The 27,667-nt window shown below is 33.0% G+C and overlaps 1 protein-coding gene across 1 annotated transcript in view; it reads left to right on the top strand.

The window, feature by feature from the left end:
- The window catches only part of LOC141504772 (uncharacterized), a 68,477-nt gene that overhangs the window by 29,430 nt on the left and 11,380 nt on the right, over nucleotides 1–27,667 (top strand). The window contains exons 4-8 of the mRNA XM_074210042.1: nucleotides 3,891–3,932; nucleotides 6,355–6,411; nucleotides 15,727–15,771; nucleotides 19,552–19,587; nucleotides 20,884–20,997. Coding sequence (XP_074066143.1) covers nucleotides 3,891–3,932; nucleotides 6,355–6,411; nucleotides 15,727–15,771; nucleotides 19,552–19,587; nucleotides 20,884–20,997 — 294 coding nt within the window. The remainder of the gene's footprint in view (nucleotides 1–3,890; nucleotides 3,933–6,354; nucleotides 6,412–15,726; nucleotides 15,772–19,551; nucleotides 19,588–20,883; nucleotides 20,998–27,667) is intronic.

Raw genomic sequence — 27,667 nt, 5'->3', positions numbered from 1 at the left:
GGAGTCCTCATTAACAATGAACAGAAAGTTAATTAATTTCACATGTCTACTTAGGACATATTTTTTTATTAACAGAGTCCTGAAAAATCTACAAAGTAATGCTCTTTTCAATCTGTGACCCATTACCTGTTACTCTTCCCTGAGACCCACTGACTTGGTTGAAGGATGAGAAATCTAGAAGAAACTTAGTGAGCTCTGCTATTGGCAAGAATTACTGAACAGGAAGCCTCATAACAGTCCTAGGAATGATTTCATCAAGACTAAGCAGATATTCCTAAAATTGATGTTTAGATTTTGCTTTTATAAATTCATTTCTGTGTATGTATATCTTTTAGTTGTGACTACTCAGCTAAATCTGAATTAGTTTGTCTGACTTAGAAAATTAATTCCAAAGATTATTAATAAAATTTGTGATGGCAGCTACCAGATCAGCTTCTAGAATTCATCTCAGTTAGGCACCATACATTTCCTTGATAATGTCATTTATATAATTGCCTATTCAAGTCATTAAACAGAATTCTCTTCTTTGCTTTTTTTGTGTTTTTGCCTTTTGATGCCTTTGCCCTTTTGATTTCTAATCACAGTTTCCTATGATTTATTGTCATACAGAGCATAATTGAGAGAATAATTGATTTTTAAAACATGGACTTTGTGTAATGTTTGGGTTCACTGTAAGCATTTTCCTAGATGCAATCGAGCCCTCTTTCCTTCTCTTACTCAGTACTGGACTTAGCTCAAAGTTGATGAAAATTCTTTTTTTTTTTTAATTATTTATTTAAGGCAATTGGATTAAGTGACTTGTCCGAGGTCACACAACTACACAATTATTAAGTGTCTGAGAGGGGATTTGTACTCAAGTCCTCCTGACTTCAGGAACAATTCTATCCACAATGCCACCTAGCTGCCCCCTGATGAAAAATTCTTGACTAAGATATACTTAGTGATGCTTACTATCTCTTGCTGATTGTTTATTAGTGATTGTTGAGCAGTTATTTAGGATATTTTGTGAGATCATAAAATATTCATGAATGAAATGTTGTTGACTTCAGCTTGAAGTTGATATATTCGCCATATTCTTTTTAACATTTTTAAAGTAAATATTTTATTTATTTTTTCACATATATGCAAAGATAGTTTTCAGCATTTTTGTAAGGTTTTGAGTTTCATAATTTTCTCCCTCCTTACCTTTTCTATCCCTTCTGACAGAAAATAATTTAACAGGTTATATGAGTATAACTTTGTTCAACATATATCCATATTAATCATGTTGTGAAAGAAAAATCTAATTGAAAAAAGAGGAAAAAATTAGAGGGGGGGGAACCTAATACATAAGATAACTTTTAAAAACTGAAGATAGTAAACTTTGGTCTACATTTAAACCCCCATAAATCCTTTTCTCATTTACCTTATTCTTTAAATATCCTTGGATTTTTTTTATTAAAGATATTACTTGAGTTTTACAATTTTACCCCCAATCTTACTTCCCTGCCCCCCCCACAGAAAGAAATCTGTCAGTCTTTACTTTGTTTCCATGGTGTACATTGATCCAAATTGAGTGTAATGAGAGAGAAATCATATCCTTAAGGAAGAGACAAAAAGTCTAAGAGATAACAAGATCAGACAGTAAGATTTTCCCCCCTAAATTAAAGGGGAAATTTGAATTTTATTCAAACTCCACGGCTCTTTGTCTGGATACAGATGGCACTCTCCTTTGCAGACAGCCTAAAATTGTTCCCGATTGTTGCACTGATGGAATGAGCGAGTCCTTCAAGGTTGATCATCACTCCCATGTTGCTGTTAGGGTATACAGTGTTTTTCTGGTTCTGCTCATCTTACTCAGCATCAGCTCATACAAATCCCTCCAGGCTTCCCTGAAATCCCATCCCTCCTGGTTTCTAATAGAACAATAGTGTTCCATGACATATATATACCACAGTTTGCTAAGTCATTCCCCAATTGAAGGACATTTACTGGATTTCCAATTCTTTGCCACCACAAACAGGGCTGCTATAAATATTTTTGTGCAAATGATGTTTTTACCCTTTTTCATCATCTCTTCAGGGTGTAGACTCAGTAATGGTATTGCTGGATCAAAGGGTATGGTCATTTTTTTTGCCCTTTGGGCGTAGTTCCAAATTTTTCTCCAGAAAGTTTGGATGACTTCACAGCTCCACCAACAGTGTAATAGTGTCCCAGATTTCCCACAACACTTCCAACAATGATCTTTATCCTTTCTGGTCATATTGGCCAGTCTGAGATATCCTTGGATTTTTTTAAAAAGCTAATTCATTCATTCATTTAACAGACAATTATTAAATATTAAATGAAACTTAAAATCTTATAAAAATGAATGCTGAAAACTATCTTTACATGTGATTAGGAAAAAATAAAGTATTATTTACAACTTAATAAGTAAATACAATTTTCAGTAATTTGTCTGGTGCTGTTCTTGACAGGGCCTGACTCATGATTTATGATTAATGTTGAAATGAAATGAAACATTCTTGAGTCGTAGACAAATTAGCATAAAGAAATTCACTTAGTTGTAGCTATAGAAAGGCAATCAACATGGATTTCCCTGGTTTCTAAGTTGCCCATCATGATCCACCTCCCCAACAACATGTAGAGTTAGTTATGGCTATTTTGTGCTCATGTGATGAGTGATTGATTTCAGCAGCCCTGGCCACTCGTTACCTACTGATTTTAAATCTTCTAAGAAAAAAAAAAACTAGCCTAATTTGCATGGGTAGAACGTTTAGGATGACTTGCTGAAATCCAGGCTTACCTCTTCTGTGACTTTTTTCTTGAAATCTTGCCCTTGCAGCTCCAAAATAGATCATCAAAAATATTTGGTGGGAACAAATCTCATTTGGATATTATCATAATCTAGTGTGTTCTAATAATTTAATTGCCTTATTATTTTTATCTCTTCCTAGTATCTCTTTAAAAAAATCTCTTCTTCATTTTTCTATCTTACTTTATAGTCTAATTTGAATAGTGTGTGGTATTTGAATAACATAGTAAATTGATCAGTACCTTATTTTTGGTCTCAGCCAGTGTCTCTTGATTATCTCAACAGTTGGTGATTATCACACATTTTATTCATAACATCAGTTGTGATCAGGCAATATGGTTAGGTTGATGATGATGATGATAAACATAGTGACAGTAATGATAATGAAATATAATGTTCTAAGGTTTGAAAATCATTTTGCAAACAAATCATTTAGGGACAACCTATAAACAATATCCTTATTTTGAAAAGGAAGAACCTGAGGCTTAGAGAGTTTAAGTCACTTACTCTAGGTAAAGCATTGAAACTGATATTTACTGAAGAGAATCCATTTTTTCCTTTTTTTTCAGCATTCTTTCCATGTTGTCATATTGCCTGTTCAGCTTAATGCTAGGAGTTAAAATGTATAAATAACTTCTTATTTACCTTTTGAAAATTTGAACGGACCTATACTGAGAAAGCAAATTTTGAAAAAGGCTATTGTCAAAAAAATTACAAATATTGGAATTTGAATGATGTACATAATATTTTAGAACAAGCATGCCATCAGATAAGCTTTACCTTAACAATTAAACAAATATTTATTTTTAAATAACAGCAGTCTGATGATAGTGATAATGATAGTGAATGCTCTTAAATGAATTACAAACTATTCTTTTATTTTCTTCTAATGCCTGTGGTAAGTGTATCTAGAAGCAACAACAGAAATTCTATTTCAGATTCCCAAGGCAAATATTGTTTAGTAGAAATTTTCAACAAAATATTATAGTGAGATGAATGCTTTTCATGACAAATTACTATGTAGATATTTAGATGTTATTTATTTCTTTATATTGACAGCATTCTCTGTATTAACCAGACTTTAATTTCTTTGTAGACAGTGACTTAAGTCTAGAAGATGCTCTTAATGGAGGCAGTGGTAAGTACCATTCTGTTACCAGATAAAAGGAAATAATATTTTTAGAGGTAGGGAGATTGTCTTTATGGTCATCAAAGATACCATTTGGAAAGAAATCTGTTATAATTTGATGTACAAAAGAAAAACCTCAAAACATATAAAATTATCAAAATTTTAGAATTTTGATTACTTTTTCTTCCAAACAAACAAAACTCAATGCCTTCTAATTTAGGTTTAGTTCCATACTTATATAGAGACAAAAATAAATTGTTTACAGCCTTATGTATAACCAATGCATTTTCCAGGAATGGTGCCTTTTAAAGGGATTATTAATATGATTTTGATATAAAGAAAATCATTCAGAAATTTATTATTTTGTGTAATGAACTAAGATTTTTCTCACTTTTGTGGAACTGGCTTTTGCAAACCTCATGTTGTATAATATAAGATCACAGTAGAATTTATATTCCTAGGATGGACTTTTTATATTTAGTGATATATCACTGATGAATTAATTTCAGAAAGTGTACTGACTTTTGAGAGATAATTACTAGTATGATCACTTAATGTTTCTGATTCCAGAACATAGTTTAGGATAAAACACTATCTTATTTCCACCAGGTGGCATCAGTTGACAAAAACTGATTGTTTTTTCCATTTATTGTTTATTATATTACTACATATTTATAGAATAAAACAAGTATTTCCATTATACAATATAATAAAAAGGTGACTATGCATGAAACTGTAAATATATTATGTATAACATAGTATTCCTTTCAAATACATAAAAAATTATTTTGTAAATATCCTTTTTTTCTTCTTTTTTCCTTCTCTCCCCCACCCTGCCCTAGAGATGGCTACCGTTACACACATATTTATGTATATATAAATATGTATATGTGCACACACATACACATATAGACACAATAATATACATATATACACATTATATATGTAAAATTATTCTATACATACTAATGTTTAGCATTGATTTTTTAAATTCCTTTTATGTAAATAAATAATAAAAATAAACAGACCATTCAATATTTCTCTTGACATATTGAACAAAGAATATGAGACAAACTTTGTTAAGGTACAGTTTTAAAAAGTATATATATATATGTGATGATGCATATTGCATATATATGTATGTATTTATGTATATATAAGTATATATAAATATACATCAATTGATGATTAGTCATTTTCCAGTTGTGTCCAAACTCTTCATCCCATCTGGGGTTTTCTTGGCAAAGCTACTGGAGTGATTTGCTATTTCCTTCTCCAGTTCATTTTACAGGTGAGAAAAATAGGCAAATAAAGTTAAGTGATTTACTCAAGGCTACCTAGATAGAAAGTTCCTATAATGTCTATATTTGAACTCAGAAAGATGAAGTCTCCCTGACTCCAGGCACAGCACTGCTTCCTAATTGCCTTTTCTTTTCATCTGTATGTTATTGGGTTTTTTTTTAAAACAACCTTCTGCTTTAATCAGAGATCTAAAAATATGAAAACATACTTGCTGAACATGATTCCTGTTGAAAAAAATACAGTTTGTGAAAATCAAACATAATTGGGAAAATACAAACATTTAATAGACACTTATAGTAACAATAGAAACTTTTAACAGTTAAAGCTAAGGTCATGAATTTGTTAATTATTCATTGTTCTCATCATCATCTGGAATTGGTTTGGGGCTATAATATGATTTTCAAGTATTGTTTTAAAAAATTTACAAAACAACCACCTAAATAATTTTTGGTCTTTTATCAAATTTAAATATGTTACGTTACTGCTTTAGCATACTATAATGTAACATCCTTCCATTCCTTGTTATAATGCATGTCCTATTTATAGTTGAAATTTATTTTTTCTCATTATGGAAAAATTAAAGTTTTTTAAAGAAAATTAAAATTCATGATATGCATGTAAGATTTTTAAATAATATTGAAAAGGATTATAAATTATTCCTAACCCTTGAAAGAACCTCAGAGGTCATCTAGTTCAGCCCTCTGACTTTATAGAGAAAATAAAAGTCCTATTTCTCACTAGCTGTCATTCTTATTAAGTACAATTTTTTTTTTCATTTTGGAGTGAAAAAAAGTATTCTTTTAGACTGCACTTCATTGCCATGAAAACTTTATTGTCCAAAAGCTGGGGAATGGGTAGCCTACAAGTATTCAAATTAAGTTCTCCTTAATTGAGGTAAGGTCAATTGTAGAAGATATTTTGAATTGTCATAGCTACTTTGAGTGTGATGGTATGGGGTATAATAAGTGGTTTATATTTAGTAAGTGAATGAAGTTAGACTTTCACATTAATTTAAGTAATCTGATAGCATTTTTGTCAATTAAAGAATAAACAGTTTCTTAGCATGAATTACTCCCTCTCTGTCATTACAGCTTGAAAAGTTAGATTTCTCACCTTTTTTTTTCTACAGATGACTTTGTGAAGCCTAATCCACCAAAACCTAAACCAGATCATCATGGTGACACAGGTGAGATCATTCCTCTTTCATATCTTAACTACTTTTCAATATCTGATCTTTATATTTGGAGTTAAAAATGATTAATTTCTAAGTGGTATTGGAAATATTTCATTTTGATACCTTGACATAGTATGCCTGAGTCCGATTTCTCAAAAGCTTTCACAGATTTTTATTAAGAAGAGTTTTGAATACAGTTTCCATAACTGACCATTTGCTATTTGGTTTAGTTAAGTACTGAGAGGTTCATTGCCAGTGGATTGGCCACTAGGTGAAATTCTTTGACCATAAAATCCATGAAATGAGGCATAATAAATGACCTTTAGGATTATATGGTCTCCTACTTTTGCAATAATGTAATCACAGGAGTTCTTGAAGAGAATTGATAATTTAGAAAGTATGAGAATCAGAGTTTTGACATAGTCTATATTCATAACAGTTGATATTCTAAATCATGGTCCAATGACCTCTAAATGTTTGTTTCTTCAGGAGTTAGATTACATCATTGTTGACTTTCTTGCTTCAGAAAGAGCTAGATAGAAGAAGGACTCATAGACTATCCTTTGAGATCCACGTAAAAATATTGACAGAGTTGGTTTCATTATGTCTACAAAGAAAAATAGTAAAAAAAATAATTTCAAAGGGTATTTGATCATTTTACCCTTATGTTCATAAGGAACATAAGGAAAAAGGCTACAATGATGTTAATTCTACCTTAGTCATCTGTTGCCAAAACTGAAAGTCAGCAAAGGGAAATAAATAGAAAATAGAAACATTAGCAAATTCATTTCATAGCAATCTATTATTGTTCACATTTGTTCTTTGTTATTTCTTCTTAAAGACCATCACATCAGAGAGGTGATGCCATGACAAACATATGGATCGGATATGAATAAGGGGGTGCTGTGCTAAGCCACCAGTCTCACTCTTCCAGAGTCCTCTGGAGCCAATGGCCAGATATGAATTAAGATAACTGGAGATGGATTTAGATGAGAGGTAGTCAGGGTTAAGTGACTTGCCCAAGGTCACCCACCTAGTAAGTGCTAAGTGTCTGAGACTGGATTTGAACTCAGGTCCTCTTGATTCCAGGGTCAGCACTCTATCCACAGCACCACCTAGATGCCCTTAGCAATCTATGATGATTGGTTATGATAGAGCCACTACCTGTGAACTCTTAATGTTTCATTAAACATTATTATAGGTGGAGAATTAGAAATTAAATTTAAGAGGTAGAAACCAGGAAGTTTAAACCAGATGTACACAGAAGAAATGAGACAAAATAATTTTGAAAGTATTGAGGGATTAAATTTCAGAATAGCTTAGGGATGTGAAAATGTTAAATGAAATGTTTAAAAAAATTATAGATGGTTTTATTATTGAGACAGTGACAAAAGGACATTAGGAATTACCAACCTATGTGTCTCTTATCATCTTTTAGAAGTCTTTACCAATGATCTCTAAATTTGTTGAGGGAATTTCTGTTGAAAATAAAGAGGAAGAATTGATCAAAGGATATGAACAGACAGTTTTAAATGAAGAAAGTAAAGCTATATAGTCATATGAAAAACTGTTCCTAATAATTATTGATTAGAGAAATGCAAATTAAAGCAACCAAGAGGTACCACCCCATAACAATCAAATTGGTTAAGATGACAAAAAGGGAAAATGATCAATGTTGTTGTGGATGTAGGAAGATTGGGACATTGATGCGTTTTTGGTGGAGTTGTGAATCGATCCAACCATTCTAGAGAGTAATCTGAAACAGTGTCCAAAATGCAATAAAATTGATCATACCCTTTGACTCAGGGATATCAATACTAGGCCTATACCCAAAAGAAATCATAAAACAATTGGAAAGTTCTCACATGTTCAAAAATATTTATAGCAGTTCTTTTTGTAGTGGTAGAGAATTGGAAGTCAAGAGGATGTCCATCAATTGGGGAATGATAGAATGAATTGTTATATGAATGTTTTGGAGTACTATTGTTCCATAAGAAATCATCAATAGTCAGACTTTAGAGAAGCGTGGAAAGAAATACATGAACTGATGCTCAGTGGAGGGAACAGAACTAAGAAAACATTGTTCATATTAATAACAATATCATGAGTTGACTATTTTGGATGCAGCTTCTCTCAGCAGTTCAGCAATCAAGGACAACCTTGGGAGACCTGTTATGGACTTGCCACCCCAATACAGAGGAAAAAAATCACAAAAAAAATCACATAATGTGAATGTATACCATGTTCACTTTTTTTAGGTTTTTGCAAGGCAAACAGGGTTAAGTGGCTTGCCCAAGGCCACACAGCTAGGTAATTATTAAGTGTCTGAGTCCAGATTTGAACTCAGGTATTCCTGACTCCAGGGCCAGTGCTCTATCTACTGCACCACCTAACTGTCCCCATGTTCACTTTTTAAAAAATTTCTCTTATGTTTTTCCTTCCTCTCTTACTGTTTTCTTTCTTTTCCTTTTAGTCCTAATTCCTTATATACAAAATGTATAATATGTGAATATGCTAGAAATGTACATGTGGGGGCAGCTAGGTGACACAGTGGATAGAACATTGACCCTGGAAGCAGCAATACCTGAGTTCAAATCTGACCTCAGACACTTAATAATTACCTAGCTGTGTGGCCTTGGGCAAGCCACTTAACCCTGTTTGCCTTGCAAAAAAATAAAAGAAATGTACATGTGTAAGTTTTACTAGACTGTTCACTGCCAAGGGGAGGGGGGAGGGAAGGGAGGGTAGTAGAAAAGAGTAACTTATAAATTTGAAAATGGATGAATGTTGCAAAACTAAAAAAAAAAGAAGAGGACCCATTGTATCCATTAAGTGGATTTTTTTTAATCACATTTTCATTGTGACATTTGTGATAATATTACTGCAGGTGAAAGGAGGAGGCAATAGAGCCAGAGATATAAAAAAAAAAGGCATCTACAAATTTAAGAAAAAAATTTCAAGAAAAAGACAATAAGAAAAGGTCAGGTCATGCCAGGTTAACCATTTTATTTTTTGATTGTTACTGAAATGGTAGATGGAGGATTCTATAGATAATCACTATCAAGATTTTATTATAGTGATAAATGAATGGCAACCATATATTGAGATTAATAATTAACAATACTGTGTTGTGTGCTGGGGGAAAATATAAAAGGGAGATGGTATTACCCTTGAAGAAAGAAAAAAATACAGGAGAGTGGTGGCTAAGAGATTTATGATCTAAGAAGTTACAAAGATGGTACAATAGAATGATTGATTGATTTCCCCTTTCCAGGGGCAACTGTAGTATTGGTTTAATTACAATTCTCAGAGTAAGAGGTGGAGAGGAGAGGGGGAACAAAGGTAAAGTAGCACAATGTCAACTGTGAAGATATACAGCAGGGACCTTGTGGGTCCTGATATCACAGTAGCCATGGAGGATATCCTGAAACATTAACAAATTGGGCTTTTGTGATACATTTACTGTTAGCATCCTGATCAGTGTGATATAAGTCTCTTAAGAGTCACAGAAAAAGGAGTGGCTAGGTGGCACAGTGAATAGAGCACTGGCCCTGGAGTCAGGAGTCCCTGAGTTTAAATCCAGCCTCAGACACTTAATAATTACCTGGTTGTGTGGCCTTGGGCAAGCCACTTAACCCCATTTACCTTGCAAAAACCTTAAAAAAAAAGTCACAGGAAAAAGACATTTTATTTTCACAGATCTTTATAACCTCTCAGAACTCTCCAAAACAGGAATGATTTGCAAGATGAAAAGTTATTGCAGTGGGAGAAGTCTAAGTCTAAGTCAACTAAGTCCAACTTTCTGGTAACTGCCATAAAAGAAAAAGGAGTCAGAAATCTAAAGATGTGGAATATATAAGGGGAAAAAGTTGAATTGACTAAAGGTTGCATAAGAAAGAAAAGAGATGAAAACTGGAACATAAATAAATCAACAGGGAAGATAAATAACAAAAGGGAAGATGGCCTTGAACACATTTAAATGAGTTTAAATATCTGAATAAATATTGCAAGATAAAGGGAAGTAAATGAATGATTCAGAGGACTCTGTTGATTTCCAAGAAAGTAGTGATTCAGGAAAGACTTAGACTTCTTAAAGAAGAATATATGATCCAAACCACAGGAATAATTAGTAGAATAAAAATACTGAATCCATGGTGTTAAGAATCTTCAAAAAAAAACCAAAGGAGAAAAATTGATTTGTAATGCCAATACATGGAAGAGGACAATCCAGAAGAAGAAAAACAGAGTAATAACATTAAAATACACACACACACACACACACACACACACACAAGCTCTATATAAGTGAAACATAGTAATCTTAAAGATAGGATGTATAGAGGCAACTTAAAGCTCATGGTTCTCTTAGAAGGTCATGACAAGTCAAGAAGTCTGAAGGTCACAATTCAAAAAATTGCTCAGTACTTCCCAAACACAGAAAACAAAGAACCTGCCAAGTTACAGATTGTCTTAGAGGTGGCGGGGAGGAAAGGGAAGGAGAAGAAGGTACTGTGCCAGTTGCTTCAAGAAACATAATGGTTACATTTAACACTACCAAGGTTAAACAAAAATTTTGCAAGCATAAAGGAGGAATTTAATATAAAGAAAAGGAAATTTGAATTAATAAGATTATTCTTAAATCCACTGGACCATAGAAGAGAATGAAATAGTTTCCAAAGAACAAGTGCACCAAGGATGCAATTCTGAGTCTAGTAACAATGAAAAATGAAAAATGGATTTGCAGCATTCTTACAAAACATGCCCATGAGCAGATTCTTTTCTTTGAAATACCCCAACAACAGAAATACAGGAAAGTTAGACATAGCAACAAAGGAAGGCATGCCTTAAAATGAACAAATAAACCCTAAGAAAAACTAGAAAAAGAAAGATTTTTATGGGATTTAATAACAGAGGGGCAATTGAGATTTTTTTTTCTAAAAGTACACAAAGAACCTAGGATAAAAAGTATAATTTAAATAGATGTGATCTTGAGGGAAAAGTTGCCTAAACACCACGAACAAAACTTTAGAACACTATGCCTACAGATTAATCAGGGTGAGTGGTTAATTTTTCCTTTTTCTTTCCTTTTATTTAATTTCTTTTTTGTGGAACTAAACTGAGTATTCTAAAGAAAATATGCATTCTGAGTCTTCTAGGGAGGTGGAACCAAGACAGAGACAGGAGAACAGCCTTTCCTAGGAATTCTCTCCAAAGTATTTCAAAACCCTTAAAATTATGACTAAATTTTTAAGAGACAGAATCCACAGAAAGATCCAGTGAGGCAACCCAAGTTAACCTGGAAAATCATGGGAAGTCTCTGTTCCACATGGTTGGAGGGGGCAGCAGTATGATGGAGTGAAGGAGCTCTAGCCTTCTGGGAATAGCCTGCAGGATGCCTGGGTCCCTGGAAGTCCTAGCAGCAGAAGGAGTTTCCTGACCTGCCAACCCAGGGAACACCAAGCACAACTTGGGAGATCAGTGGGAAAAGCTCTGCCAGAGTGAGTGTGAAGACCAGGCCAGAGTGGTCCTCAGTGCAATCCAGATCCCAGGAAACCCACAGAGCTGCCCATCAAAGAGCCACCCTGCAGCTATTTCCAGAGTGCTTAGCTCATGGAAGGTAAGGGAGTGGGGGGAGACTGTCAAGGACTCTCCTCTGTCCCTGGGACAGAACTCTGGGCTTTGTCCATATTCAGACCCTGGTCACAGTCTGGGGCTCCATACTATAACAGAGCAGGGATCCTCCTCACAGCTCCGAGGCAGAGGGGTGTGCTTGTGGTCATCCACAGACCAGAGCACAGGCCGGAGAGTAATCAGAGCTTCCCATAAGACCTTGAAGGAACTGAGGTCCTTGCAGGGGTGTCTCAAAGACTCAGGAAGCACCCAAAACCAGGGCACAGGTTGGAGAAATGAGTAAACAGAAAAAAAGGAACCTGACCATAGACAATTACTTTTATCCCATGGAAGATCAAAATACACACTCAGAAGATGAAAAAGTCCAAGCTTCTATATCTAAACACTCCAAGAAGTTGGACTCAGGCTATGACAGAGCTCAAAAAAAAAAAGATTTTGAAAATCAAGTAAGGGAGGTAGAGGAAAAATTGGGAAGACAAATGAGAGAGATACAGGAAAAACATGAAAACTAAGTTAGCAGCTTAGTCAAGAAGATCCAAAAAATGCTGAAGAAAAAAACATGTTAAAAAACAGTTTAAGTCAAATAGATAAAACAAATCATAAAGTTAACGAGGAGAAGAATGCCTTAAAAAGCAGAATTGGCCAGATAAAAAAAGAGATAAGAAAACTATCTGAGGAAAAAAATCCTTCAAATGTAGAATGGAACTAAAGAAAACTGTTGACTTTGAGAGGACTCCAGACAATAAAACAATAATGAAGAATGAAAAATTAGAAGAAAATGTAAAATATCTCATTGCAAAAACAACTGATCTGGAAAACAGATCCAGAAGAGATGCTTTAAAAATTACTGGGTTACCTGAAAGTCATGATCAGGAAAAGAGCCTTGACCTCATTTTAAAAGAATTTCTACAGAAAAATTGTCCTGATATCATAGAAGCAGAGGGTAAAATAGAAATTGAGAGAATCCACCAATCTCCTCCTGAAAGAGATCCAAAAAAATAACCCCCAGGAATATTATAGCCAAGTTAAAAGAGAAAATTTTACAAGTAGTCAGAAGGAAACATTTCAAATATTGTGGAACTACAGTCAGGTTCAGTATCCACATTAAGGGCTCATAGGACTTGGAATATAATATTCCAGAAGGCAAAAGAGCTTGGAATGCCACTGAGAATCTAGCAAAACTGTACATCCTTTTCTGGGGGAAAAGATAGAATTTCAATGAAACAGGGCAATTTCAAATGTTCCTGTGGAAACAACCAGAGCTGAACAGAAAGTGTGATCTTCAATACAGGATTCAGGTGAAGCATAGAGAGGGTGGATGAGAAGAGTAAATTATGAGGGATTTAATGATGATTAACTGCATGTATTCCTTCATGGGAAGATGACACTGATAATACTTATATGAACCTTCTCATTTATTAGAGCAGTTATAAGGAGCTTATATAGACAAGGCACAGGAGGGAGCCAAATTTGAAGTATATATTGTAAAAATGGAGTCATTGGGTGAAAAGAAAATGTACTGGGAAAAAGGAAAAGAGAGGTAGAATAGACTCAGATATTTCATGTAGAAGAGTCAAGAAATAGCTTTTGCAATGGTATGGAAGGGAGGAAGGTGAGGGGGAAATGATGGAGCCTTCATTCTCATTGGAAATGGCTCAGAGGAAATAGCATACACACTCAATAGGGTATAGAAATCTAGAAGAAAAAGGAGAGTAGGGGATCAGGGGAAGGGGAATAGGGTGTGAGTGATAGAGGAGAGGGTAGATCATAGAAGAGGATAGTCAGATATAACAAATTTTATTTTTTACTTTTTGCAAGATGGTGGGATTAGATTGACTGTCCTAGACCATGGGGCTGGGTGGTTTCTGGGTCTCTGGGATGGGATGTATGTTTGTGGCCTTTTGGCCCCAGGACTTGTGGTCTGTCTGTTGCGCCACTCAGCTGCACCACAGCACATTTTAGAAGAGGCACAGAGTGAAAGGAGATAGAAAATATAATAGATGTTAGTGGGGAGGAATGGATGGAGGGAATTACAATTAGCAATAGCAACTGTGGAAAAATATGGAAGTAACTTCACTGATGGACTTATAATAAAGAATGCCATGCACCCCAGAAACAGAGCTGATGGTTTCAGAATACAGACTGAAACACATTTTTTTCCTCTCTTTCACTTTATTTCTCATGATGTTTTATATTTTTGTGTAGGGGGGGAATTATATTTACTCTTACAACAATAATATTTTTAGTAATGTTTAAATAAAGCCTTCTAGGGTTGTCTTAAAAAATAAAATATTCATTCTCTAATCAAGACAATAGTATATAATGGAAAGAAAATAATTCTATGGTTTTTCAGTAAGAAGAGGGAATAAAAGAGAATGGCAAAACAGATGGCAAAAGAAAGGTTTGAAAACTTAATCACTGAAATAGAATATAAAGCAGGCAGTGCTATGGGGAGAACCAGTAGAGAAAAGTTGGTGCAATCAAGGAATGCCCCTAATGGAAGCATTAACCATCATCATCATGATAGAAGGTAATCGTTAAGAGTTGTCAGATATCTCTGAATGTCTAGCTAAATAAGAACATCATATTGCCCAATTAAAGAAAACTAAAAAAAACATGAGAAAAGGATTCAGTAAGTAAAAATATAAATTCCACATTCCTTTAATCATAAATCAAAACAAAAAGTTGAAAGATTAAGATGGCACAGGAGTCAAAGCAATACAAAACAGACAATTTAACATCAATCAAAATCTCTCTTCTTGGAGGATCTTGTGAAGAAAAGCCAAAAGCAAAAACTCCAGAAGAAAGACTATGTAGAAAAACCATTGGTTATTTATATAGTACTGTAACTCTGGTGTGATGTAGCTGAATCCACCCCTCTAGCTCAGGTTCATGTGGTGTCAGGAGTGGATCCAAACAGAGTGTTATAGTATCACCCCCTCACACAAGGTAAAGCAGATACCTCTTTATAATCTGAACTGACTTGCTTACTACAACCTATTCTAACATTGCCATATCTAGGTTACAAAGAAAGTTATAAAACAGTTAGTTTTAAGATGACAGCTATCTAGGCAACAATTAGAGCTGAAAATCTAGTCTAAACTTTATTTTTTATATGAGGAAACTGAGACCAAGTAGGATTACATTGTGCCAAGCCACTTCCTGTGGCCTCTGATTGTAATTTGAGGCTTCTGTTATGCATTTTAGGAGGGAGGGAAGAAATACCCAAATGCAAGGGCTCTGCATGGTTTTACCCCAGAATTCTATGCTTGCTGCCTTCTTAATTCTTAATTCTCTGCTTGCTCTAGATTTTTTTATGTTTGATTCCTCTATACTCTGTTTTCTTAATTCTCCATTTATTTATCTGATTCTAACTCATGGTTTATTCTGACTTCATCACTTAGATTTAACTTCCCCTGCAGAGCTTACCTCATTTTGCTTGAGCCTAGTTACCTGTTTGTCACTTACTGTGGGCTAGTAGCCTGTCCCTTGGCATGACACTGCTAATGTGGCTTAGCCTTTATTAGGTGAGTTGCTTATTTTTACTGATGTATTTTTCAGAAGGTAAAGAAAAATTAAAATATGGGTGACTGAAGACTTACTTTTCCTTTATGGTTATATGACTTAAAAGATATAGAATAATGCACAGATGCAAAAATATTTAATTTGACAATTCTAATTTTTTCCCTTTTATAGGTGGCTTTTCAGATGATGATCTCAATGGGCATGCTCAATCAGGAGGTACCTTAAATATTATTTTTACCAATATTTTCTTGCCACTATTAAAATTTTTGTCAATCAACATTTATTAACTACCTCTTTTCTTTTGCAAAGTATTGTGGGAAACAACAAATAAAGATGAAGATAGGTCTTGATCTTCTGCAGGGTTATATAGTCTAATTTTGGAGGAAAATATGCTAATTTGTACACTGTTCTTCATCTGGAGCTGGGACATTTGCTAGCAAATATATTTGAGAATGAAAGACTAATCCTGTATATGCTTACTAATATTTTCCTTTACCATTCATATCTATGATTACCACCAGTTAGTGATTATTAACAGGGTGTAAATCCCATGAATAAGGCTGTATATTTAAAATGGATAGGTTCTTGACAGGCACAAATAACAGAAAGAAAAAATAGAAGAAATAAGAATAGGCAACAAGAAAAATTATATCTCTTTTAGCAGATGATATGATGGCATAATTAGAGAAATCTAGAGAATCAGCTACAAATTAATCAGAACAATTAACAAATTTAGCCAAGTTGCAGGATATAAAATAAATCTACATAAATCATCAGCATTTCTATAGATTACCAACCCAGCCAGAAAAGATTGAAAGAGAAATTCCATTTAAAATAATTGTAGACAATATAAAATAGTAATCTACCAAGACACACACAGAAATTATATAAACAATTACAAATAATTTTTTATGCAAAACCTTTTCATACAAAGTCAGATCTAAATAATTATAGAGATATTAATTATTCATGGATAGACTGAGCCATTTTAATTAAAATTATAATACTGCCTAAATTAATTTACTTATTCAGGAACAAACCAGTCAATCTACAAAAAATTATTTTGTAGAACTAGAAAAAAATTCATATGAAAGAACACAAGGTCAAGAATATCAAGGGAATAATTTTTTTTAAAAAAAGTGAATGAAAGTAGCCTAGCAGTAACAAATCTCAAACTTTACTGAAAAACAGTAATCATCAAAATTATCTGGTATTGGGTAAGAAATAGAGTAATTGATCAACCGATGGATTAGAACAATAGAATAGATTAGATTCATAATATGTGGTAGGAAATGACTTTAGTAACAATGTTTAATAAACACAAAGATCATAGCTATTGTCCAAGAATACAGTATTCAACAAAAACTGCTGGGAATACTGGAAGATATTTGATACAAACTAAAATCTCATACCATAAACCAAGATAAGCCCCAAATGTTCATATAATTTAAACATAAAGGGTTATATTTTAAGCAAATTAGAGGAGCATGGGGAAAATTGCCTGTCAAAATTTTGGAAAAGGATTTGATGACCAAATAAGAGATAGAGGGAATCATGAGAGGCAAAATGGATAATTTGATTACATTAAATGTAAAAGTTTTTGCACACCTAAAAAAAAAAGTGGGGGGGGCAGCTAGGTGTCATAATGGATAAAGCACCGGCCCTGGAGTCAGGAGTACCTGGGTTCAAATCCGGTCTCAGACATTTAATAATTACCTAGCTGTGTGGCCTTGGGCAAGCCACTTAACTCCGTTTGGCTTGCAAAAACCTAAAAAAAAAAGTTTTTGCACAAACAAAATCAGATCAGTTAAAATTAGAAGGAAAAAAAGAAACCCGGGAAAGCAATTTTATAGCAAGTTTCTTTGATAAAGTTCTTGTTTTGAATATTAGTGAACTGAACAAAAGTTACAAAAAAATAAGAGCTGTTTCTTAGTAGTTATACTAATTTTTTAAAAATTTCTTAGAATTTTGAATTTGCTATATATGTGTGACTATATTTTCTCTGAAATCCTTTTTGACCTTGAGATTCCATAATTTTCTTAACTTTCTGATTTATCTGTAATTACATTCTGTAGCTGGATATGTATGAGGTTGTGTTTCTGTCACTTTTATTTTATATATATATATATATACATATATATATATAAATTTATACTGATATCAGATATTAAGATGAATAACTTTTAACCTTGGGAAAAGCATATAATAAGAAGCAATATTAAAGTAAAAGGCCATTTACTCTCTGCTCTTTGCCACTGCTTCATGTGTTGGTTTTCACTCAGTCTAAGGAAGCACACAAAAAAAGTCTAACCTTGATTTTCAGATCTCAAGACCCTGAGGTGAGACAATTAGCTAACTTTAGAGCTCATCAAGAAAGGATAGATGGATAATCTTGAGAATGCTTTAGGTGTATGCTAGAACTGACTCTTTTTCTTAAAAGTCCTTAGATTACAGTAATCTGTAATTAGATTACAGTAATCTAAAGGTTACATTGAGTAGACATGTGATTTTTTTAATCTTCTAATATTCTCTTTCTATGATGTTTGTTTTTGTTCAGTTTGGGGTTTTCTTGGCAAAGTTAATGGAGGGCTTTGTCATTTCCTTTTCCAGCTCATTTTACAGATGAGGAAACTATGATGGATTTGAGGATAAAGTACATAATTAAGGAGAAATCTAATTCATTTATTGAGTATAAAACAACAGAGTATGATAGGTTCTTAAGTTTATTTAATGAAGAGTAATTTAATGATGATTATGTGATATCTTGATTCTTGTTCTGTTTTCCTGTTAGTCCTATGTTACCTGAAGGATATATAGTCGTTCCAAATTCTCTGCTATATTGACTTTTTAATTTTAATTTCATATAATACTTGATATGAATATTTTAAATGACTCTTTATGTAAAGTCTTTGATTTGTTTTAGTAATTAGATTTAAAGCAATTCCTGGAATAGTGCTAAAAATCAGTGTTTTGATGTTAATCAAGAAAGCTCTTCAGATAAATACAAGTTAAACATTCTGAATTTTATAAAAGTCTTTCTTTTTAACTCTCTAAATATCTTTATATCAAATATTTACAACAGAATTTTGAAAATGGACCAAACCTTTGAATTTATATAATTCAGTTTCTTCACTTACTGATGTGGAAGCAAGTCCTGAGAGACTATGATTTGCTCAAGGTTACTTAGCTAGTTATTGACAGATGACAGATCAGAAGCCAAGTTTTGGATTTTACCAGGTTTTCTTTTCACTTTAACATTCTTCTTCTGATTTATCAACTTACTATTAACAGGCACCACCTTCTTTTTCATGTCTATAGGGAATAGGTATAGGCAGAGAACAGAATTGGGAAGTCATGTATATTGACAGAGACGTGGGGCCTACAGGGTTGATCTGTGACTTAAAGAAGCTTGTTTCTATTAGTAGTAACCCAGTTCACCCAGTTTACCCAGTTCAGCATCTTTGATTCATATACCAATACAGTTATGGCATAGCTTTTTGAAAATTGTTGAACAGCAGAAATGGAAGTGAAAGACAATTTCACTTTCATTTCTCCTAAGAGGAAAATAGTATATAAATTAAATAAGTTGTATAATACTCAAAAGAAATGGAAATGCATAAATTAGGGTGATTAAATATTTTAAAAATTTTACTAATGGCTCATAATTTGTATAAGCAAAATTTCATAATTCTATTAGAGATAACTGTGTGATTGTATTTGTCACTTAATTACTGAGTCTTTTTTCACTGGAAAAAAATGGGCATAATATTTGTACCACCTATTTCCCAGTGCTATTTTAAGGAAAATACTTTGTTAAAAGGATATATAAATGGAAGCTATTACTCATCTTTTGGATATATAGTTCAAGTCACTCTTTTTTGAGGAGAGAAGGTATGCTAATTTTGGACTTTCTAGTAGATGACTGACATCTTACACAGCTTTTTCTGCTAGAAATACTTAAATATGCATTTTAATGTAGATTTTAATGTTTTATAGGTTCTGATGATAGAAGTAATGATGAGAATGCAGCTGGTATGTATGCATAATTTCAAGTATATTTGAGTTTTTATCCTCTTAAGTTGTGACAAAGAGAGCAAAGTGATGCAAACTTTATAGGCTCATTGATAATATTTGTTATTTTCTCTCTTCTATAAAACAATTTATTACACTGTGATGTGTCCTGAAGGCTCAACCAGTCTTTGACTTAAGATATTGTAAGAAGGAGAGACCCAACATCTTTCAAGACATCCCACTTTACATTTGGATACCTCCAATTGTTAATAAGTTTCTCCTGAAAAAAAAGTCCAAATTTGCCTTTTGGTTATAAATTTTGGTTATAAATCTAATTTATTTAGATAAGTAATATCTCAGGAATTCCATTTAAAAGTGAAGATCTTTTTAAAAAAAAGTTGAAATTGTGAAACAGAAAATGGACAAAGACTATTAAAAATTCCTGGAAAACTAATTAAGATGTCACAGGAAAGGAAAACTCAATATGTGGGCAGTTTTGATAAATAGAATGACATGACAAAAGAAATATTAATTTGTATGAATGCCTCCTATTACCTCTGCACCTGTTGTTTCTCTTTTATATTTTCCCAGTATTTTTCCCTTTCTTTCTGACTTTTTCTCCTGTCTGCTTCCTTTTATCTTTTGTCTTTTTCTATGTCTCTACTTACATTGTGTTTTTCTTTCTCTTCCTGGTCTTTCTGTTGATTTTAAATTTTCTTCCTGACCTCTTTTCATTTTTTAACTATCCATGAGTTTTAATGAATTTTTTTTAAACATAACTTTTTGTATAAAACAATGTTCTTAATTAAAACAAAAAATTTTTTTATGTGTCTCTAAAGCAGTGGCTTTTTCTTTGTACATGACTCATGACAAATTTTCTCCTGTTGAGTCAATGATCCTTGATGCAAAATGAATTTCAATACTTAAACAAATTTAGGCAATGTCAGTCTTCCCCTTATTGGTACAAATCATAATCCATCTGTGCCTCTTCATCCTAAATGTTTCTTGTTAAGATTTTTCCCATAGATACTTCACAGAGAATTTCACATGCTGGATACTTTCCTCTGGGTCTTTTTACTTTTCATAGTACCAGGACTGCAACTTAACCACTTGTTATCCCATGGCTAACTCTTCTCCTTTTCTCATCATATATTTTCTTGATGACATTCTTTTAGGCATTTCTTGTGCACAAGTGTTCATTGAAAATACGAAACAGCCGATGTTGGTCAATCATTCTTTGCTCCATTGCCTCTTTGCTCAACTTGAACGCATACTAGGATTCCATAAATTGATTTTTTTTCCCCTTCTTTTTTGTAGCTGATTCCCCTGGAGCAATACCTGGAATTATAAGCGGTGTGCTTGTAGCAGTGGTAGGAGCTGTAACCAGTTTTATTGCATACCAGAAAAAGAAATTGTGCTTTAAAGGAAATGGTAAGGTTTATCATTAGATACTCTTGTTTTGATTGCAAGTAAGAAACTTGTCCTTGGCTGTTTTTCTCCCTATAAAAATATCAACCAAAGGCAGTTACATGACATAGTGCATAGAGTATTGGAACTGGAGTCAGGAATCAGAATATGAATCTTACCTCAGCTGCTCATTAGCTGTGTGACCTGTGGGCAAATCACTTAATCCAATTCATCTTAATCTTCATCCCCATAAAATGGAAATAATAATAGTACCTAGCTCATAGAGTTGCTGTGAAAATTGAATGAGATAACATAAAACCTTAAAATGCTTATATAAATGTCAGCTATTCTTAATATCAACCAACATTTATAAGCACTCACTGAATGCCACCAAATGATTCTATGAAGAACCTGTAAAAGAAATCATACTTGCTAAATTATGCTGTGCTTTCTCCAAATATTTTCTAGAATTTTTATATTGTTTTTCCAAAGACAATGAAAGAACATTCATTTTAGGTTGTGTCTACTAGAGTGCTCATTTTTTTGTTCATTACCAATATCCACCACTAATTTGAGGCATTGGTGTTTAAATGTAGGTACTCACAGACAAATTCAGGAAATAACACTATTCCCTGTTAGGGGTTATTGCCCTTGATATACTCTGGTGGTATATTTTCTTCTTTCAGAAAAAAAGATGAAATTTATTTCTGTCCTTCAAAAGACTCAATTTTAACTTTTTTTTTGGATTAGAGTGTCTTTTTATTTCCTGTAAAGTCAATTAATATATGACTCATCTGAAGTGTTTTTCAAGGCCAAGGCAGTCTGACTAGAGTTTTTTTCTTTAGCTCAAACCTTAGTGTCCTTCAGGTGACAATCTTAATCTTCTTTTGGACAAATAGCAACCACTTTGCCTAATATATTAGAGTTGAAAGATCCTCTCAGCCCCCATATTTTACAGATGAACAAATCAAATCTCAGGGGTCAAGTGACTTGCTCAGAGTTAAAAAAGTAATTCATAGTGGTTGAGTTTAGACTGAAACTAGTCCTAGGAATTTTCCACTGCAAGTAGGCTATTGAGATAAAATGAAAAGAACTAAGATGTCCAATGTGACAATTGTTAGTTTGTAAACATATTCATTTTTGTTGCTGTTCAGTTGTGTCTGGTTTTCTTGTCACTTTTTGGGGTTTTCTTGGCAAAGACTGGAGTAGTTTGCCATTTCCTTCTCCAATTTTATAAATGAGGAAACTGAGACAAACAGGATTAAATTACTTGCCCAGGGTCACACACCTACTTAGTTTCAGAAGATAAATTTGAACTCAAGAAGATAAGTCTTTTTGTCTTTAGGTCTGTCAGTCTATTTACTGTGCCACCAAGCAACCAGAAGCATCATTATAAATAGGCTTAATTCTGTAATTCAATAAAAATAGTTGAATATTCCCATCCTTGCTTTCCCCACTTCCCTTTCTTTAGCTAACCTATTATCTTCAAGTGAGATGACCTTTAGGCAAAGTTCAGAGATATGTTTACCTTCTCAGTAGAAAGAAATTTTTACAATTTTACTTTCTCAAATGGTTGTAGTTGAAGTCACAGATGCTGAAAGATTAGAACATAAATAGTAAAGTTGTAATATTATTATTAATCATTGTTACAAAATATTATGTGTATCATGTTTTAAGATGAATTGGCCTCCTTGACCTCATGGATGAAAACTTCTGTTCTGCTCCCTGTGAAACATGAAAAATCTCAAAAATCCATACTACTGAACTTTTGGGGCATAGCTCTCTACTGGAATTTTTTATGCCTTTCTCCTTGGTTTGGAGGTTAAGTGTCATAAGTGTCATAGTCCTGAGGGAAATAGGGTTGGGGGGGGGGGTCAGAATTACAAAGCTTCTCGTCATTATAAAGCCTGAAAACTTGAACTAAGTAATTGAAGTAAATGTATCCACATTCTAGAAGTATCCCTCCTCCACCCACCTCCACCCCCTCAACACTGGCTCTGCCTTTGGTGAATTATGTCACTGAATAGAAGGTGATGACTCTGCTCACAGAAGAAAATTTGATGACTCATAAAAAAGCATTAAGTTTTATCAATAACTTAGAAGCTGTTAAAGTACATTTCCTGTCTGTACACAGCATACACATACAACCTTATTTTTTTTAAAGACTTCTAGAGAATTGTAAAAATATACAATACTGTATATATATATATACATATATATGTGTGTGTGTGTGTGTGTGTGTGTGTGTGTGTGTGTGTGTGTGTGTATTTTTACATTTAGTTTGGAAAAATTATAGAGAAGTTAAAATTTATTTCTGAAATTGGAAAAAATATATATCTCATAACTTCTGAAAGACTTCAGGGACATTTCACGAAATTCTCTCAAACAATGAAATTGATGAAAGTGTCTTAAGATTCTAATCGGGTTATGCAACTTCTGAACTGGTGCTTGGGAGAAGGCAAATAAAGGGGACTTTCCGATGAAGAGCTACTTGACTAGAAACAGAAAAAAAGACTCATGCTTTTAGTTATATTAACTAAAGCCTTAAAAAGAAAGTACCCATGAGTTATCTGTAAAGAAAAATGGACCAGCTAGATCGTATAGTAATTAGAAAACAAGGACTTGCAGTCAAGAAGACCTGAGTTCAAGTTCAGCCTCAAATCCTCAATCAATTATGTGACTCGGCAGGACAGACTTTCAACCTTAGTTTCCTTATTTGTAAAATCAAGATATCTTCAAACTTTTAGGATTTTTGTGAAGATCAAATTGTCTGGGTTTCATTCCTCTTGAAATCTAGTTCAGTTTCAATATTTGTAATACAAAATATATTTATTATACATCAACCTAATTATATCTTAAATACTAAGGAAAAATAAGTGATAAGATTTCAATAACAATAGCTAATATTTGTATAGTGCTTTAAGGCTTGCAAAGCACAAGCACTTTGCTTATACTGGATATCTCATTTAAATTGGAATTAATCAGTATTAGCCTTTTTCACTGTCCCCATTAATGAGATGTGTTAATTTTAAGATATCTAGAACTGCTAGCTAATTGAAGATTTGGTTTTTATTTTATGCTGTGAGAAGGATTTATGTTCTGGTTTTTAGAGATAGAATGTTTACATTTACAACTATGTGACCTTTGGCAAGTGTCTTAACTTTCTTGAGCTTACTTAGTAGCTGTATAACCTTAGGCAAGTCGGTTAACCCTGACTGCCTTGCATCCAGGGCCCTCTGCAGTTGTGCTGATTCAAATCTGGCCACTGGACCCAGATGGCTCCAGAGAAGAAAATGAAACTTGTTTTTGCAAAGCATCCCCATCACTTAGTTCTAATTCAGGGACATGCGTTGTTATAGCATCATCTCCCTGATGTTATGGTCTTCTTCGTGAACAAAGGACAAACATCATCATCAATTCTTTTGAATTTCACTTTCTTTGTCTGAACAATGAAGGCTTTTGATTTGGATGACCTCTGTGATGCCTTTCAACTATTTCTATATTTATGGCTCTGTGGTTTTAGAAGAATTTTCTTATATAATCTGCCCATCTCTGCCATTCCTAGTTCATAGAAATTTAAATTGTGATTTGTTAGCGTTATCAAGATTACTCACAGAATATGAACATTGTATCAATTTATTATATTTATAATAAAGAAGTATAGGTCACAAAAAGTTCAAATGGGAGATGTGTAATTACTAATACAATATTAAAGTTGGCACATATAAATGTGGAAAACTTAAGCCATGGTTACTTTTAAATATTAATTGCTTTGTCTTAAAATGAATTTGAAATATCAATATATGTTTTGAATGTTTCAACTATTAATATTTTTCATACTGGCTTTTAGTCTTTATTTACTGCATTTGTAATGACATCTTTGCAGCTAAAATCAGCAATGTTTGCTTTTAGTAACTGAGACTGATCCTCTATTTTTGTGGCTGATTCTATACTGACAAGCCTTGCCTTTTGCAAAGTGTTCAAGTCATTGTCACTTGGCATTTGTATTTCTTTTGCACAGTCTGGAATGACTTATTTTTGTTTTCACTGGTGATCTTACTGTCATCTGTCTAGTTTTCACAAAAGATTCCTCACTCTAATTTCAATGATCTGTTAGCTATAAAGCTACTGGCTTTTTTTTTTTGATGTGTGCATGTGTCACATTGATTTTTACTAAAAAGCTCATTCTTGCTTTATATTTTCTAGTTTATGTCTAGGCAACAATATATACATATTTTTTTCTTTTTTAAGAACCCCAAATTATAACTTTTTAAACTATAGGCTCTATCTCTAATGAATTGTGAAAAAGTGAAAATCTAAGGAAACTATCAGAAGTTTTGAATTTTTTCTTTTTTTTTTTAACCTTCCATTTCAGATGAGCCGAAGATCTAGGAATGAGGAAACAACAACTGTCAAGTGATGACTACAGGATCAACCATATATAATTATTTTCTTAATAAGACTCAGAGGCCTCTTCCCTCTGCACTATTTAGCCATGAAAATAAAACCTTTCATCCCACAAAATCAGAATAAGAATTGAAAGAACCTTGCCTTCATTTCTTGCATAATGTTGAAGAAAGTCAAAATTCTTCTAAAAATCTATGTATTGTTTTCTTATTTCCAGCTGATAGGTTATGGCAAATCCAAAAGATCAAGAAAAACCTGAAAGTTTGATCTTACCTCTGACTTTTGTGAAATAAGGACAGAAGTCTTCTTTCCATTATCTTTTAGGTTATAAATCATCCTGATTATTATTTTTTTAAGTCAGTATACTCTGTACTTTTATGGGGACAAGAGTCTGACTCCTAGAAAACACAGAGAAGTTCTCTTCACTTCCACCAAACTCACTTCTGCCAATAAATTTGGTAACAGCACCAGGAGATTGAGCTATCCTCTCTTTTTAATGCCTTAGATATTAAAAAAAAAAAGGATTGATCCTTTCATCCAGTTGTGAAGAATTTTCTTTTCAGTTCTTTCTATTTCAGTTATCATTTATTTTTTTAGGGTTTTTGCAAGGCAAATGGGGTTAAGTGGCTTGCCCAAGGCCACACAGCTAGGTAATTATTAAGTGTCTGAGACCGGATTTGAACCCAGGTACTCCTGACTCCAAGGCCAGTGCTTTATCCACTACGCCACCTAGCTGCCCCATCATTTATTTTTAAAATGCTTTCTTGGAGATGGCTTGTCCGTTTTGAAATGAATTTTTATTAGTTTGTGAACTCAGCAGTTCTCTGAAGGTTTAATTTGTTTAGTAACAAATTTCGCAACTCATAATTATGATGTTTTACAAAGGATTTAAGTCAGATTATACTTTATCTATTAGACGGTTCCAGATCTTTACTTGCTGACTTTCCTTAGGGATATCTGAGTACATTTCTTAATAGTTTTCTTTAACCATCATTCATGATTTCTCCTCCATTCCTTAAATTCTTCCAAATTAGCAAACAAAATGATGCAATAGAATTAATTACTTTTCAAAATGATTTTGCCAAAGATCATGAAAGTAATCTCTCTCATTTCATACTTTTGAAAGTCAAGTGTAATTATCTTCCCTGGCAAGATAAAGGTACCCTTGATGTTGAATACTATTTGATAGTGATGTGAACTAAGGGATTTATGTTGTTATGATGAAGACTAAGGTTAAATAGGAAGAGTGTTCTTTTAATGCAGGTTTTTACCCTTTCCAGTATTATTTTGTGAGCAATAGTTATCTGAGTAGAATTTTTCTATACCTTTTTTCATTTTTGCACTAGAGAAATATTTTTGTGATATGCCTGGTAGACTTCTTATTTTGGATAAAATCAAATCATTAGAAGGAATTTGAATTTCTTAATATCCCTGTTACTGATTTTCAAAATGTGATGGACTGGTCAACATTTGTCTTTTTCAAAGGCAAGTAAAAAATTAGGGTTATGCAAATTGTTTTTAGCATATTATTAGTCTTCATATTAAAATTATATTATAAAAAGTAAAAAAAAATTGAACAAATTGTAACAATCTATTTATTTTTTAATATTTTTGGTTATTGCAGTGGAAAGCTGAAGCAGATAGAGATAGAAAGTGCCTTGACTCATTTGCTGTGCCAGTACAGGTTGTGAATCAAATGATACAGTAAGATGATATCACATATTAGTTTTATTGGGCCTTTTTAAACTTTACACAGTTCTTAGCAACTTAGATTTAAAAAAATGGTTATGTAAAATGTTTTGTAAACTTTAAGGCACTATGTAAATGTCAGGTGCTATTTTTAAAATCTCCTAGAGTTCCAGGAGTAGTTCTCATTCATTTCTAATATGCTCTCAATTTCAAACCTCTTTTAAGAACATTATTCTCTCTATGTTCTGGACACTTTAAAATTAAAAGTATTCAAAATACTATATGCTCACTTTGTTCCTAAAAGTTACATTCATGAATATTAATGTTTTTAACTAAATTCTATTTACAGTAGATACTTTTTTGGGGGAGTAAGAATGGATAGTAGAAATTACAAGTGCGCAATTTATGTTCCCCTAATGATTTGTAGGTGAAAACTGAGGTTAATAATTTTCCCTTAAATATAAATGGATTCTCTATGATGCAGCTTTTATAGACCAGTTAGTCTAGTCTTAGGTGAAAGCCACCTGCATTTGAATTGTATTTCAATAGGGTTGGAAATCATTTCCTATTTATGTGCCCTATAATTTTATGCCTTTTT

Source organism: Macrotis lagotis, chromosome 1 (genome assembly GCF_037893015.1).
Source record: "Macrotis lagotis isolate mMagLag1 chromosome 1, bilby.v1.9.chrom.fasta, whole genome shotgun sequence".
Taxonomy (NCBI): domain Eukaryota; kingdom Metazoa; phylum Chordata; class Mammalia; order Peramelemorphia; family Peramelidae; genus Macrotis; species Macrotis lagotis.
The sequence above is the reverse complement of the archived record's forward strand: the minus strand, read 5'-3'. Positions and strand labels throughout refer to the sequence as shown.